The 17403-nt window shown below is 38.5% G+C and overlaps 1 protein-coding gene across 1 annotated transcript; it reads right to left on the reverse strand.

The window, feature by feature from the left end:
* Positions 1-540: 540 nt before the first annotated feature.
* On the reverse strand, positions 541-17403 carry top1a (DNA topoisomerase Ia). Its single transcript, XM_073825997.1, has 21 exons — positions 17268-17403; positions 16840-16864; positions 13129-13225; positions 12783-12897; positions 12590-12636; positions 8026-8115; positions 7793-7874; positions 7588-7685; positions 7289-7404; positions 6831-6952; positions 6619-6741; positions 6340-6527; positions 6116-6260; positions 4860-5003; positions 4416-4601; positions 2938-3006; positions 2743-2857; positions 2544-2671; positions 2318-2412; positions 2049-2198; positions 541-1964 (listed from the first exon to the last, which is right to left on the reverse strand). The coding sequence occupies exons 1-21, from the start codon at positions 17298-17300 to the stop codon at positions 1862-1864; spliced, it is 2271 nt and encodes a 756-aa protein (XP_073682098.1). The 5' UTR covers positions 17301-17403; the 3' UTR covers positions 541-1861.

Raw genomic sequence — 17403 nt, forward strand, 5'->3', positions numbered from 1 at the left:
AATGCATTTCATGCCACTGAAAGATATACACACAACGACTTGGCCAAAGAAACGTCAGCGACGTAAAGTTGACGCACATTTGCTTGGATTGGTTAATTGCAGCGTTCTCGGGCTAAAACGAAGCACATGCGAACGGTCGACGCACTGTCGCTTCAAGAAGAAAACCATCTCGGGGGAATAAATGATTAGAATACTTTCCTGAGCGCTAGAGTCACAGAGAGGTCCCGGGTGCACTTTTCAAAAGGAATGAAACCTTGCCTAAGACTACAGCTTGGCTAATACATCATACAGGCCGTTCTTCCAAGACAAACAGGCAGGGTCTTTTTACGCTCCCCCTCCGAGTTCTTCCTGAGGCCTGTTCTCAAAGCAAGACTTGGTGCTCGTTTCACACGATTCTGGGAACAGAGGAAGCTCTTCTACCCATTATTCTAAAGAGAATACATCTTAAAGCATCGAGTTTTTACAAAAAACGGCACGTGGAAGATGAAGACATTTAAGAGCTTAATTAAAAACACAAGGCACAGGATAAGTTGTAGGGTTTTATTTTTAAATAACCTACAGTTGAGCAAAAGAAAAAACAAAACATGATCAGAAGTTATGGCATGAGCTCGATAAGTTGGAAAAGGTTACATGGCTGCCACTAACAACATTTCTTTCCAGACTGGAGTGGAAAAACAAAACAACGATTGTTAAAATCCATGTTAAAACAAATCTATTCTTAAAATCTCAATACAATTACAAAAAAAGAAAAGAAAAAGAAAAAAAAAAACAGCTTACAAATCATAACACAGACTTTGTTTTTGGCAATGTTGATTTCCCTCACATACCCTTCAGAAATAAAAACCCTTTCGCCATACCCTGAAATAATACATCCTAATAGTGATATTTTCAAGTAACAGATACAGGAGTTTCTTTTTTTTAATCTTATGGAAACAGTCATTACACATTAAGTTAAATCCAGATGGAGACTCAAAGCCATGAAGACACAATCTGTAGGATACCGGAGACAAAGGGGGTAGAGAGAGAGGGCGGGAAGTAAAATCATTGGTTCACATTTACACTGGAAACAAAACCCTGATATATAAGCTGTAACAAAAAAAGAAATTCACATTCTGCATGTTTAAGGAAATATAGTCAAAGCTGTAATCCCCTGCAGCTCATCCAAGCATCCTACTTTGTGGTCTGGATATAGTTTACACAAGAACTCCAGTTTAGAAGTGAACAGTTCATGTAACACTCAATCAAACACAGCTTTTCATGGTCACATTTCCCATAAAATATCACACCTGGTGTACATATTTCTTCTCCTAAAAAGGCGTATGGGTGTACTTAAGCAATTCTTTGATTTTTTTCCTTTTTTAATCTTCTATTAAAATATAGAATTCATTATTATTAATACAGGAGGGCTAAAAATACAGCAAAACTAAAAATGAAACGATCCACAAAGCAAGTTGTAGTTGAATACAGTAGCTATAGGACCATGTAAGTTCATAGTTTTTCAGACATCCTTGCGCCCCTTTGTCCAGAGATGGGAGGGGAGTGAGACAGTAAAAGTGTTCAAAAGGTCAAGCCACTGATTCTCCAGTTCCCGGCTTAAAGACCATGCAACCTCGCACGGCAGTCCGTACTTCATTCTTAAAAGATCGACCCAACGAAACCTACAAGATTACAGGTCAGCCTAAAAAATTAAAATCAGTCACCACCCAAATCATGACATTCAGGCCTCCTTGACACTAAGCTTGCTTCACATCATTTCCCTGGCCAGGTTCACAACCTGCTCGAAATCACTTAGACTAAAAGTATCTATTAAAAAAAAAAAAAAGATGGGGTGTGGAGGGAGAAGTAAAATTGCGAAGAGGTTTTAAAATTCATAGTCTTTCTCAGCCATGTCGATAGCCCAGGCAAATTTCTCACGCTGAGTTTTGTTGTAGATCTTCTCTATTGGGATGCCAAACTTCTTGCACCTAGAGGAAGAAATAAATAGAAATAAGACAGCGAAAACAATCAAGGGACTTCTTTCTACGCCACATATGAAAGGGTCATCTCACCAGGCTACTGAGATACGCGGGTCCAGGTAGTTGAGCTTGGAGGTACCCAAGGCAATCTGCTTATTCTCCTCCCGATCGGTGGCCTGTACCTCCAGCTTCATGAGCTGCTCCTCGATCCTCTGCACAGCCTTCTTCCTGGTCTCCATGGCCCTGGGTTGCCAAAACAAACAACATTAAAGCAGCATACAATCACATAAGAAACGCACAAAGAGCGTCTAAGGGGCCAAATTCAGTTGGGCGCTCCTTCAAGCAAATATTTTGACACTCACTTCTTGGATTTCTCATCTCTGCGCATTTTGGCGTCAGCCTTGGCACTTTTCAGTTCTCTTTTAGCATCAGCAAGCTGTTCCTTCTTTGCGTCAATCTGGTTTTAATGAACAAGTGAATGCAGGAAAGGCAAACATTTAGATGGTCCAACAGACCCTGCACTAACAAAAAAAAAATAAAAAATACCAGCGTAAAGACAATGAGGACAAGGTCACAAACATCTCATACCTTTGTCTGAAGATTCTGCATGGACTTTTCAAATGTCTTGGGTGGTGCCCTCTGGTGGTTACACAGGATGGCTACTGCTCGGTTTGCACGGTTGTAGGAGAGGATCTTCGCAGGAACATTATCTTCAGCTAAACAAACAACCAAAGGTCACAAACTCTACTTTGTCTGGTAATCTTTACATACAGCGAACAGCACTTACAGTTTGTGAGTTCATTCAGCTGCTGCTGTAGTGTGATGGAGGCGTTGTAAGTACGGAACACTTTAGCCGTAAGGCCATCCATCAACTCCTGAAGATGCTTGTTCAAAATGGAGGTCTGCAACAGAGGGAAGTCATTTACGTTACATACGTCCGTCTTAATTTGATGCATTCACACTGGAGAAAGCAAAGGCTTACATTGAGGCGGTCGAAGAGGTCATCCTCTGGCTCCTTGTCCTCCATGAACAGCTGAAGATTTTTGAAAACCTGTAACATTTTAAATAGGATTTTACACAAAAGGCAAAACCAACACACGACTGTGAATCAATACCACTCAGATTTTTCCATTTGTATGAGGCACACACACACACACACACACACACACACACACACACACACACACACACACACACTACAGTGCCTTTCACAACCCAAGGACATTTGCGATATACAAAAGGCTATAACCAAAAACAAACAAAAAGAAAAGGATGCATAAACAGGTTGAGAAAAAAAAAAAACTGGCATGGAATTGATGTGTAGAAAACCAATAAACTGAGCAACAACAAGCAAATGAGTTTTGAAAATATGGGGACACACAACATCACGTAGCATCTACCCATGTTGGGCAATCGAAACTTGGTAACGGTCCTTCACGACAATCAAATCGGCCATATTGGATGCATTGAGCGTAATCAATGCCACTGAACCGAACGAAACTCGCATGTTTTGCCAATTTTTGCTGCTGAAAATGGTCGATTATAGTCATGTTTTGGGCTGTACTAATTGGTCAGACTGCCAAAAATTCGAACAAATCAAGCAGAAATAAAAAACGAATGAGGAACAAAAGGCGTTTGAGGTTTGGCCAAACTGAACCAAGATTTCCAGGGCAAGAATCTTGACAACATTTGTGTTTGTTCTCATTTCCTAATACACTTAATACTGCTCGTATGCATCTTTACCACCTATTTAGTTTGTCAAAACAAGGCACCCTTTCCTGCTAACTAAGTCCATCTCTATATGATTTAGCAGCTTACAAACATTTTTTCCATGGTTTAGCATAGCATAATTAGCAGAACAATGTATACAGTACTACATTAATCACGCAATCCATGCTGTTGTTTACATCTGAGTATTGCCGATATGGCCGCGCATCCGGGTAACTGACCAAATCGTGAAATAAGTGCAAACACTTTGTGTTTGCCAGACTGTGACATGCTTTAAAAACTTGAAATAGGACTTTACCGCATGCAATTAGTAACTTCTGAATTTGCTGAAGAACACTACAAGCAGACTTTTTGGTGTAAGGACATGGGCTGCAGAGTTTTGGATATATTAGTTCTGTTCCAAAACCTAATGAGACGCCTCAGGCAGCATCCTAACTGAAAAGGAACCTCATAAGTGACTGATTTAGAACGCTCCATTTCAGCAATCTGCGTGCCACACAAGAGCGCCGTGGACCTCTGCGTAATCTTTTCAATATTGAATTAAGTATTTATAAATCAACTTTTGTTTTTCCGTGTGCATCATCTTAGAGAGAGTGAACTTTTTGCAAGAGCTTATAAAATTGACCTAATCTGAAGGATACATGATACTGTCTTATTCAACTAAATTTAGCCTTCAGAAACGTGCTTATGCCTTAAAACATACAGATCACTGGGTAAACGAACACAACTTACCCTCTTCTCTACGGGGACTTTGTTGTAGTATCTAATGGAGTCTTTACCGAGGAAGTCGAACTCCACCATAAACTCCTGGCCGTCCATCTCTGGATGTAGACTTAGATGTTCCACTCTAAGTGAGCAGCAGCCCACCGTGTCAGCCGTCTCTCCTTCCTCCTTTTCATTACCTGCTCTCAGAGCCAGCTACACCAGAGAAATGTGGGAGATGCATAACACCGTTCTGCTTTTCAACTTCTGCTTTAGCTCAAAGATACTACAAAGCTCACAGTAAATGTACGGCCATTGAAAAAGGAGAAAAAAAAAAAAAGAAAAAAAAAGACTTAAACTGAACCAAATGCTTTAAGTGCTTTTAAAGGGCAATTCTGAATTAACCTATTAATCACGTTTTCAGGGTCATGGGCTTGACGCGAAGGATGTTACATTGATCTAAGCAACGCAAACCTTGTCAATGAAGTACAGAGCAACAGCGCGCTGTCTGATTCTCATCTCTTTTGATTTCCAGTCCTCGCGGTATTGCGCACGGATACGCTCCACACACTTCTTCAACCGACGGGCCGTTTCGTATTTCTGCCAATCCTTTTCTCCCTGCAAGAAACAACAGATACCAATATTAATATTATAGCCAAAACCAGTCAGTCAATTATGTTAAGACTGATACAGTTTTGAACTTTCTATTCAACAACAAAAACACTGGGGGGGAAGCCACAATTAAGCAGTTCAAGTTTAATACTGATAAGAAATATTTCTCTTAGCATATTTGAATGATTTTTAAAGAATCATGTGACATTGAAGACTGCCAAAAAATTTGCTTTGACAGAAATACTAGGTTCACTTAAAAATAACTTTAATATATACTACCAGTCAAAAGTTTTTGAACAGTAATATTTAAGGGAGTCTCTTCTGCTCACCAAGCCTGCATTTATTTGATTCAAAGTAAAGCAAAAACACTAAAATGGAAATTTTTACCATTTAAAATGACTGCTTTCTATTGGAATACATTTTAAAATGTAATTTATTCCTATGATCAAAGCTAAAATTTTAGCATCATTATCCTTCAGGGTCACCTGATCCTTCAGAAATCATTCTAATATGCTGATTTGCTGTTCTTACCATTCTTTAATTATTACCATCATCAATATTTAAAACTATTGAATACATTTTTAGGTTTCTTTTTAAATAAAATTAAATTAAAGAAAGCTTTTATATACACACTATATCATTCAAAAGCTTGGAGTAAGTATTTTGGGGGGGGGGGGGGGTTTCTAGAAATCAATATATTTAGCAAGGAGACTATAAATTGATCATAAGTGATGATAAAGATATTCATTATGTTACAAAAGACTTCTATTGCAGATAAATGCTGTTCCTTCTGGTATTTCTATTCAAAGAAACCTGAAGGGGAAAACAAAAAACAAAAAAAACACTACTCAGCTGTTTTTAAAAGGTAATTGTTTTTTGAGCAAATCAGAATATTAGAATGATTTCTAAAGTATCATGTGACTTTGAAATCACAGGAATAAATTACATGTTAAAATATATTTAAATACACAAGTTATTTTAAATGGTAATCTTTCTTCAAAAGGTTACCATTTTTGCTGTACTTTAGATCAAATAAATGCAGGCTTGGTGAGTGGAAGACATAAATAGAGCCATTGTGAGCAAACAAAAAGAATGAAGAAAAAAAAAAAACTATTTACCTTGATCCTTGAACTGGGGTTCAACATGATGTATTTGATAGAGCCTTGAATATTCTCAGTCCAGGACACCAGCCACGTCACCTTGTTGTCATGACGTACCTCCTTCCACCTCGTCCCAGGCGGTGGTTTAGGATGCTTTGAGTCCCTACAATGAGAAGCACAGAATTGTAAACATGTTTTTCCACCAAACGGGCTGATGTCAGACTGTGATGAACACTCCTTACTTGCTGCAGTTAATGATAATGTCCTCAGGTCGGATACGGCGCTTCAGCATGCCCATTTTGGGATGGTCACCTCTGCCACGGAACAAGCCTGGAGGCTCAATACGGAAGTTAGCGATGCGCTCTTTGTGATTGTCCATGATACAGAAGCCATACTCCTGCAGAATGCGCTCGTTCTCCTCTTTAATTTTCTTGAGGGGGAAAAAATGTGTACTTTGTGAAATCTTGCCATGTTTTGTTTTTAACGAAGAGTGATTTTGCCATTTAGTGGTTAAATCTTACCAGTTTATCATCTTTAGTCATGGCCTTCCTGGCTTCAGATTGAGCTTTGAAATATTCACTCATTTCAGAAAAGTTACACTTGTTCAGATCTGTGATTTTAGATTTCTCTTCAGACGTCATTTCCTAAAATGACAAGATCATGCAAGATTAATAAAAAGCATAAATAATTTATTAAACAGCAAGTGGGAAAGTTAACAGTCTAGCATCATTACCTTCCTCCAATCTTTGAAGAAATTTTTCCGAAAAATATCTTTAGTGGTGTACTCATGGTCCAACATTTTTGCGAAGAAGGTGGCCACCTCCTCTGCACCAGGGCTGAGTTTCATGTGTTTTCCTGGTGACGGACCAAAAAAGCAGGTTCAGAACAGCAGGACTATCAGGAGTTACTGAAGCCTTAACATTTGAATGTTTCCACCATAAAGCCAATTACAAAAAAGAAAGTCTAAAAATAAATAACTACAAGTTTGGTTGGAAAAACCTACATTGTCTTTTACAGACTACTGGAACAAAATACAGACACTGCATGTGTGTTCAACAGAACACAGGTGTTTAAAACATTTTAAGTTTACACAATCCAACACCTGCTTCACCGACAATTTTGATGCCCGTCCAATCGGAGCAACCCCTGAATAGGATGATCTACTACCTTGAGCGTCATTAAAAGGCGTACCGTCATAATAGAACTTGACATTGCTGGGAAGAGGCTCATATGGTGGCGCAAATACAGGCCCTTTGTGTTCCAGAAACTTCCATTTCACGCCATCTGCGTGCCTCTCTTCCTCCCACCTAAATGGTATGAAAAAGCACAGAGATAGAAGGAAGTAAACCAACATCCCAACACAAGCAACCAAAATGGCTCTGCAAAGCGCCAGAACAAGGACATTTGTGATCTGCACCATATCCCCGAATAAATCAAGAGACGAGGAGTCAGCCTACAATTACTTGACCATCAGAGGATGTGAGACTAACCATTTCCACTTCTCTTCTGGCTCCTTTTTTGCTTTTTTCTTGCCATCTGTGGCAACTTCTCCTTTCTTGTCTTTTGTCTTCTTTTTGGGCTTTATGTCCTACAGCAAATCAAAAGATTCACATTATTAAATGTATAAAAAAAAAAATAAAAAAATAAAAAAACCCAAGTTGTGGAAAGTGTATCCAAGAGACTTTATCCACGTACCTCTTCATCCTGTTTCCGTTTCTTTACCTTCTTTTCACTTCTGTCATCCTCAGTTTTAATTTTTTTGGGCTTGAACTCGGCACTGAAGAGAACAAAATATTTTCTAAATGTCTGATATCCACACACCTTTCAGATACCATTTAAACTATTACATTTTCATGACTACAGAAGATTGGAAGCTTCACTTATTGTCACATACGAGTTCAAGATGGCTTGAAGACAATGTCACTTACTCATCATCATCACGCTCCCTCTTCAGAGACTTCTCGTGTTTTGGAGAGTGGTAGAAGTCATCATTCTCAGGTTCAGACTTGATGAAAGGGCTGCGTGAAGGATGAGACAATTATTTTTTCTAGCTCAACTGATCAAATCTGAGAAGCCCTTTAAATTGTCTCAAGATAAATTCATGCTTCTAATTATGTGATTACAACCATGCCGTTGATCTTAAAGGGATCATATTATAGGGAAATTAAATTTTCCTTGATCTTTTGAGAAACAATTCGCTGTAGAATGAAAACATACTTTTTGAACTCAAAGAGGTTGAACTGCTGACTTAAGAAACCCAAAAGCATTAACATCTGAGCCCAATTTACACAAATCGCACCTATTTGGTGTCTAGAGGAAGCAGTATAGGTACCATTACACCAAACAAAAGATCATCAAGTGTAAAAAGGTGAAAGTTTGCACATTGTGTGGTAAGTCATAAGGGTCTTTTTTTTAATTAAGATTTATACATCATCTGAAACATGACAGAATAAACACGCTTTCCATTAATGTACGTTTTTTAGGACAGGACAATATTTGGGTGAGTTTTTTTTTTTAAAAACTTGAAACTTGAGAGCACCTTTAAAGGTGTTCAAATGAAGTTCTGAGCAATGCAATTACTAATCAAAAATTAAGTTTCGATATATTTACGGTAGGAAGTTTACAAAATATCTTCACGGAACACGATCTTTACTTAATATCCTAATGATTTTTGGCATAAGAGAAATCGATAATTGGCCCTTACAATGTATTGTTGGCTATTGCTACAAATATACCTGTGCTACTTATGACTGGTTTTGTGTCCAGGGTCACATGATCCCTTTAAAATAAACAGAGCTACTCAAGGCATTCATATAGTCGCATAATTTGCTGTCACATTTAAGGCCGGGACACACCAAGCCGACGATTGGCCGTCCGGCCTCGTCGGGCAGTTGGTGGGCGTCGGTGAAGCGCGTCGGTTCGGCGTGTTCCGCACGTCGGCTTTCGTCGAGCTCGCGTCGGCCAAAGTTTGCCCGATTCATCCAAGGGGCAACCTTCCGGTCTCCCTCGTGAAACCAACACGGAAGTGACTGAAACTGCAATTCATCGACTGGCCGCTTGAGGCTGGCTGCAAAAGGGAGTCAATCCCATTGACACTCCATGTTAAAATGCCCACCTTTACAGCAGAAAAAAGTATGTTTACAGCCTGGTTCAAAAAATGGTTTTGGTCTATATAGCTAGTTTTGACCTTCATGTCAACTGTGAGGGGGGTGAATTTTTTTTATAACTCATCGGTTTAAGTTATATTAATCCTTAAAGTTCAGCATAATTAAGGGCGTGGCCACTTGAGTGACAGGGGGATTGCCGCTGCTGTCACCACTGTCGCTCTAGGCGGGCGTGGTTTCAGCAACCAGCTCCACCCACATCCCGCCTTTTTGCCCATTTTTGATTATCCGGGAGTGACGCGCGATGACGCGATTCCAAGATGGCGCGGCCGAATCCCGCCCACTAGGAGCTTCAAATTAGCGCTTCAGAATCCTACGGGTGACGTCACGGATACTACGTCCATATTTTTTACAGTCTATGGATTCAACATGTTGAATCGGCGTCGGGCTTGTCGGGGGCGTCTGGGAAAGAGAGCGCTCTGATTGGCTGTTCAGACATCGAATCAGAGCGCGTGGAGGACTTGAACGTGAAGTGACGTAACACGCAAAGGAAGGATTCAAGAGGGAACCGGCTCGCTGTCATAATTTCACAATTCACATTCATATATATATATATATATATATAGTCATACTCATACATATAGGACACACAAACTATTAAGCCTGTTAACTAAAATTGTAAGAATAAGGCTGCTGTCATTTAATATGACTTATAAACAAGGTATAAAATTGTAAACAAATATATGAATATGAATTGTAAACAAATGATTTAATGATATATTTGCTGTGTACACAACGTTCGTTATGTTTGAACGATAGAAATAGATATTACTATTTGTAGTTGTAAAGATGCACTGTTGAAACTCCTTGTTGGGTCAATTTTTTTTTTACTAGTCTTGTTCTTCTGGGAGACATGAGGACCAGGTGATAATGTTAGTGCTAAGCATGCAAGCACAGGACACAATAAGCTTGGCAGACGGTAATGTCTGAATTTTTAAATGTGTGAATATTGGGTCTTTAGGGATAAGTGGCCATTTTTCGCAGCAGTGTACTTTCATTCTTATGCAATGAATAGATTTTTGCAAGAATAACGGCGATTACCGTTCACCCTAACGTGTATTGTGAGAGCTTTGAAATGTTTTAATTTTCAAATGAAAATAACTTTGACTTTTAGGAAAAAAAAATCGTCTGGTGTACTTTTAAGTCCTTTTTTATTATGTAAATAAACGCTAAACCAAAGAGCTGACAGCGCCAGGGCCATTTGCAGATTGTCAGACATCTTCACAAAACCGAATATCTCTGTGGTGAGTAGTGCTGGGCGATATGACGATATATATCGTGGGGACGATAGAAAAGTGTCTATCGTCCTATTTCTCTTCTATCGTTTCTATCGTTTCTAACCTAATTTTATCAATTACTAAAGAAAATATTGAATTAGCCTAAATAGGCTATGACAAATATATGATAATGTCTTGTTGCTATGCAATGCATACTCTACTCTATAAGTGATAATCAAGAATAAAAATGAACTCTTTCACAAAGAAACTCCGTCTTGTGGGACGTGACGCTTTACGTTGTTGCGACATGCTTTAACTCGTGAGTGCTTAGCCTAAAGATGGAGACGCAAGAGGTTGAAGATGAATGCCCGGAGTCGCAACAAACTGAAACTGCTACGCAGGCAGCAGCCAAGAAGTACTTTTGCCGAAACGTGGGGGTACGTCAGTGATTTGGTTGAATTTTGGCTTCAAGAGCTCCGACACGGAGCAGAAGACAGTCATGTGCAAACTCTGCCAAAAGACTGTCCGACGCTGACGCCTGTTTCACATACTCCGTCTGCAGTGCCTATGCGTTGCGTTTTTTTCCCCGCACCCATGTTAACGGATTAGAGCGTTCACACTGCACGCGGTTGCTGTCCGGTAGTGCGTTCCAGAAGCGGTGCGTTTGCAGCAGTGGAGCGGTCGTCTCGGCACTGAGTCTATTTTTGCTGAGCTGCATTGCGTTGCATGCGCTGAATGAAAGTGACAGCGCATTGTTCGCTGTAAAAATGAACATGGATTGACACGGAACTGTACCATAAATTCATATAAATGCAGTCTACTGTGTTTCACAGTCAACACGTGGCTTTTTGGCTAGGTTTAAAATAGTGCAGTTTTAAATAAACAAGGCAACATAATAGATGCACTTGTCCAGGTAGAAAAGTTCTTTAAAATATGGTTTTTAATAAAGATTTAATGCGAAAGAAAGGCACAGAGAGCCGACTGTTTCTGTCTGTGGTAAGTTTTAATTTAAAATATTTGTGATAGCCCAAATTCAATTAGAAAAGGAAGCTATAGCCTATAACCTATGCTGTGTTTAAATGTGTTGCAACTTGCTTGAGCAAATATACAAATCTAGAAGTCAAGTGCATTGAATAATAGCCTACGTTGTTTATAATATGTTGAGTTTAAACGTGAATATGTCTAGTATTATTGTATTAGTGTACTGTGATAAAAGTATCCCAATGCTGAAAAAGCACGTTTGGATTTGATATTAAAATAACGGATAAATGGTGTGTTTGTGGTAAACACCCGCGGATCAGGAACGGACTGCAAATGCGTCCTGTGCGAAAGCAAAACGAGTTTGCAGACGGAGTATGTGTGAAACAGACTTTGATACTTTATTTTGGTTTGCAAACTTTGCACTACAAGGTTGAAAAATGTTTTGTTTATTTTTTATAATTGAGTGCTTTTCTGCTCAGAAACTTGAAATGGCTGTGCACTTTAATAAAAAAAAAAAAGTTTATTTTGATAATACTATTTAATTATGATGTGGATAAAAAATTTGAAGACTACTGTAGCTCTCCACCACATCTGTTGTCATTTGATATTTATATTGCTGCACTAAAATGTATTTTTTCTAATTTGTGACAGTTCAATTAAATGTCACTTCAAATAACGAATAAAAATAAAGTTGCAAAAAAAATTATGCAATGATATTTTTGTCAAACTTTTCAGAGAATAACTGAAAACGTACTTTATTTTGGTATATCGTGATATATATCGTTATCGTGATATAAAATAATCCATATCGTGATACATGATTTTTCCATATCGCCCAGCACTAGTGGTGAGTGACGAAGTAAATGCTTCGGAAGCGCTGATTTGTTTGCACAGGCAACAATACTTCCATGTTCTCTTCTTGGAATGAAAATACAGACTACTGCCATCTGCCGGTACGCAACGGTATATCTCCTCACGCGTGCGCAGAAAGCACCTTCTAGTTTGTAGTCGAGTGTCGTCAGTTCGGTGTTCGAGCTGAGTTTAATTGCCCAGACGCCCACAGACGCAGCCGACTAGAGGCGACAAGACGGTCGGGTTGGTGTTTCCCGGGCTTTAGGGTTGTCACTCACCTTTCAAATCCATTCTCTTTCTCTTTTTTGGACTTGCCATCGAAAGACTTTTGAGGAAGGAAATTCAAAAAAAAGAAAAGGTCAATAACAGCACTTAATATTGTGTGAATCACAAAACACCATTTACAACTCCTCCAGAACCAGAGGAGGATAAAACTGTTGCAATGTACAAGTAAAAGAGGCTTCTACCCACCCTTTCCTCCTTTCTCTTCTCTTTGTGTTTGTCCTTCTGCTTGTCTGAGGACCCATCTTTGAGCTTCAGCCTCTCTTTATCTTTGTGCTTTTTATCCGAGGAGTCCCTGTGTTCGCTGCCAAAATGCAATAAAACATGCCGTGATCTAATTGCCACAATGGTCTGGTCCATCAACAAAATCGGCTCCAAATAGATGATAGTGTTTACAAAGGAAGTTGCAGTAAAGCCAACATTCCTTCCTGTGGTCTGAACACTAAAGGCCACGCCTTGCTTATCAAACACACTCCATAAAGAGCAAAGCGCGCCATAAACCTCCTATATATCTACTGTAGGAGTGACGCCATACCTGTTGCTGTACTTTGATTTCTCACGTTCTTTGTCTTTCTTGTGGTCCTTGTGTTTGTGTTCTTTGTCCTTGTATTTATCTTTGTGTTTGTGAGAATCTGCCAACAAAGAAATTAAAGATTAAGTAGCACATTCAAACGCCAACGAACACCTGGCAACCAAAGCATGTCCCTGAAACAGGAAAGACATTTAAAAGCACACTTAACTGGGGTTTAGAAAGTCTACAAAAGAATTAAATCAAACAAACCTACAAGAAGAAACTGTTTTGTTTTTGTAAACGCCTATAGAAGCAAAAAGAATAGTATAGCGGTTCATCTGGAAACATTATGGAGACTCATTTTGCTCACACCTGGATGAGAAATCCATTTCAGAGCGACCTGCACAAGCCTGCCAGACGCTGAAGACCATTTACAGACAACTGGTTTGAAATAAGTGCAGGATGACACATTTTGGGTTGTCCTTGCCCGACCTACTGCAGACACATTAGTCACACCTTGTAGATTTTGGCACTTTACCTCTTGACGTGAAGTGTCCAGTTTTCGATCTCAGCTATGTATGGTGTTTGTAGAGGCCCCATTCTTTGCAGACTGTTTACTTTGAGATGACTATTGCTTTAGGAAATGTGTAGGTTGATAGGCCGGATTGAGTTACAAGAGGGCCAGGCATATTCTACTGACACTGAAGCGGACAGTAAGAAAGCTGGAGGTGTTTTGTAACAGGCCTCCCAAAAGGGAGAGAGCAAAATGATCTCTCTTTCTGTCGCGAGGACCAAAAGAACGAACAGGAATTGTGCGAGGCTTCGGAATCCAAACAAAGTCAAATGTCATTCTTTAAGACCACAGAGAAACAATGAACCTCATGTTACAGTAGGATGCATTCAAGCATTAAGAGGGACAGGAGTGCTCGGTTAGGATGTGAAATCAAATCCTTTATCTTCCACAGTACGCATCAGCGCATTACCAAATACGACAAACCTTTGCCTACCTCTAGATATGCATCCTTACTTGAACTCCTGTGCTTACCTTATAGCCTTTACTTAAAAGAATCATTTTTTTTTACTAAAATAAAATGAAAATACTGGATTTAATTTAAAAAAAAAAAAAAAAAAAAAAAAAAAAACTTCACTATGGGCCAACCATTCACCAATGTTCATTTTGCCCTTCAGCAAAACACATGCACATCTGGGACCACGAAGAACTTATTTGTGAACTGTACCCTCTAGTGGACAAGTTCATTGTCAGCAGAACTGTTACATGCTGGAGCTTCATAACAAAGAGCAAATCCACTATAATGAAGTCTGAGTCTGTAGACAGAAATAAAACTTGTCTAAAAAGAATGTACTGAGGTAATCAAACAAATGAAACACTTCATAGAGTAAAAATCACTTCCAAACACACAATTAGATTTAAAGGCACACGCTAACCTAATGCAAAAAAAAAAAAAGTCACTGCATAATTTTAATTGCTTGGCCCACACTCTCATATCTAATTAAAAAAAAAAGCCATTATGATTTCAATTATGTTACATAGTTTATGGTACACATTAACATGCAAATGTAGTAAAGTATGGGAAGACCATGCAGAATGTGCAAAATAAAGCAATTTTACAAATTTCTACATAAAGCATGTCACAGTTTAATTTTATTGTGCCAGGCCTAAACATGGGTTTACGTTTGTTTATGTCCCAAACCTTGTTAAGCACTTGGTGGATGTTCAGTGGAAGGACATGGTGTAAACATGCAGCTCGTGCATTAGCACAGCCATGGGTTAAACACCTTAACTGCAAAAATGACTACTAGAAGCATTTTGCTCATTCAAAGTAAGGATAGCATGGATTTTAAATGCAGCAAAAAACAATTTGTTAATTTATGAGATGAACTACATAATGTAGTTTTATTAAAATAATAATAATTCCAAAATGTTATGACCGAAATTTACCCTAGATAGCTTTTAATATATATATATATATATATTATAAACTATAAAGGAGCAATAAACTATTTGCAAATTTATGGAGATGCACTACATAATTAATGTAGATTTAAAAAAAAAAAAAAAAAAGGCAAGTCCAAAATGTTATGACCGAAATTTACCCTAGATAGCTAAAAAAAAAAAAAAAAAAAAAAAAAAAAGCTGAAAATTAGTTGAGCACATAAATTACAGCAGCATGAAAATGCATGATCACTGCCTGTCAAGTTCAGCTGGAGTTTAGCCTGTTTTTTTTTTTTTATTACATTATATTTGAACAATGTATTTTAACAAATGTTATAACATACTACTGAACACCTTAAATGACTACTAGAAACATTTTGCTCAAAGCAAGAATGGTGTGGATTTTAAATGCAGCAAAAACTATTTGCAAATTTATGGAGATGCACTGCATAATGTAGTTTTATTTAAAAAAAATTAAAAATAAAATAAAATCCAAAATTTATCAATGTGTTTATCAGTCCAAAATGTTATGACAGAAATTTACCCTAGATAGCTTAAAAATAAAATAATTTTTTAAAAAGCTGAAAATTAGTTGAGAACATAAATTACAGCAGCATGAAAATGCATGATCACTGCCTGTCAAGTTCAGCTGGAGTTTTTAAAAAATAAAAGATTTAGAATTTCATTATATTTGAACAATGTATTTTAACAAATGTTATAACATTATACTACTAACATCTCTTTAATAGGAAGTGTCAGAAAAATCAGTAGTGCCCCATTAGATGAAGTGCATAACATCCCTGGCTGATTATGACCTAGTTGTTCGTGCATCACAGAAATCACAAAAAATGGAGCTTATTAACATGAATAATAAAACAAACAAAAAGTGTCTGGCGCTGTGGGATTGCTCATCACAGCATCCTTAACTTTTGCCAAAACTGTGTGGAAATTAGGAATAATCTAACTGATCTTTTGGAGTTTTAATTTTATTAGCATTTTTAAACAAAGTCATAAAAGCAATGACTTTAGCAATACCTTTGGTTGACCATGTTTCAAACCTCCCTGACCAACTGATCTCACCCAATGACACTTGTGTGAAATAAGGTTTAGGTCTAATGAAATTCCACAGTGCAGGTTCATTTAAGTTTATTAAGTCTTGTTGTAATTGTTTCTCTGACGCAGGTTGTTACAGCGTGTCTCATAAGAAAAGATGAGTTTTATAGATACCAGATTCCTCCATAATTGCAGTTACTGCTTTGATTAGTAAACGTGCGTTTTTCATCCAATTTGGTCGAATAAAGGTGTATTTGAGGTGGAGAGTTCATTTTCGTGCGTGGATTGGGAACAGGTCACACGTTTCTCAATCCTTCGCCTCCATAATCACGTCGATGTACACTTAACGTTCACTACACTCAGACCGCTAGACAGAGAAAAAGAAAATGGCGCAGAGACTAAGTCCTCAACCCCCAAACCCTCACTTTCACAAGCCTCGTTTGAGCATTTTCCCAACTCTACGAACGATCAACCCACACTAACTGGGAAATAATCTCTTTCTCTTTCAAAATTGCCGTTTTTCGTCGATTTCGAAGCACCACAAATACGATTTTTAAGGGCTCAATGTGAACAATAGGCGCTTGTCAGTGAGCGAGAGGGGACTTAGTCTCTGGGACGCCATTTCTGTCCTTAAAACTAACTGGTCGTCAAGCAAGCGATCACGTTAGATGTAGAACACGTTCATTTGAATTGTATCATAATGTGCTGATCAGACAAGTCCCACTCACCATTATGTCTGGATCCCGAGTCGATCTGCGGAAAAACAGTGGTGTATAAGTTAATGTTAAATCGTGCCGTGTCAATAGGCTGCTAACTTTCAACTTGATGCTAGTCGGAGGGTTAGCGCTCATGCTAACAAGCCTGTTCTTAAAACAGCGTTTAAATACCACCGCTGCGGAGGACAGAGGACTCTACAAAGTTTTTATTCCCAAAATGAAGCACTTGTTAGGAGACGTTAATGTAAGAAAAGCACCAATGGATAGCAAGGGCTGAAAACATAAAATTACTACATTCAAAGCCGACTTCTAGTGCCTGTTAGCTTAGCATGCTGGGGAAAAACTGCCGCTGCGGATGGAATTTAAACAGCCGAGCTAGTGACTACAAACCATCAAGAAAGAAAGAAATGACTGACAACGTTAAATCATAAACACTTTACCTGGGAATCGTTGTGGGAATGGTCCCCACTCATTTCTATGGGTCTTACGTTTAAAATAACACAGTTAAAAGCCTGTTAAAGTAAAATGCCGGCGAGGAGCTTGTAGGCAGAATGAAGAAAGACACAGTTGTGTAAC

Source organism: Garra rufa, chromosome 20, assembly GCF_049309525.1.
Source record: "Garra rufa chromosome 20, GarRuf1.0, whole genome shotgun sequence".
NCBI lineage: Eukaryota > Metazoa > Chordata > Actinopteri > Cypriniformes > Cyprinidae > Garra > Garra rufa.

Coding starts and splice junctions, on each gene's coding strand:
- top1a (XM_073825997.1), bottom strand. CDS start 17,300: ATGAGTGGGGACCATTCCCACAACGATTCCCAG. Junction 12,637..12,782: donor AGAAGAGAAAGGAGGAAAGG/GTGGGTAGAAGC, acceptor CTTCCTCAAAAG/TCTTTCGATGGCAAGTCCAA. Junction 2,858..2,937: donor ACCTCTTCGACCGCCTCAAT/GTAAGCCTTTGC, acceptor CCTCTGTTGCAG/ACCTCCATTTTGAACAAGCA.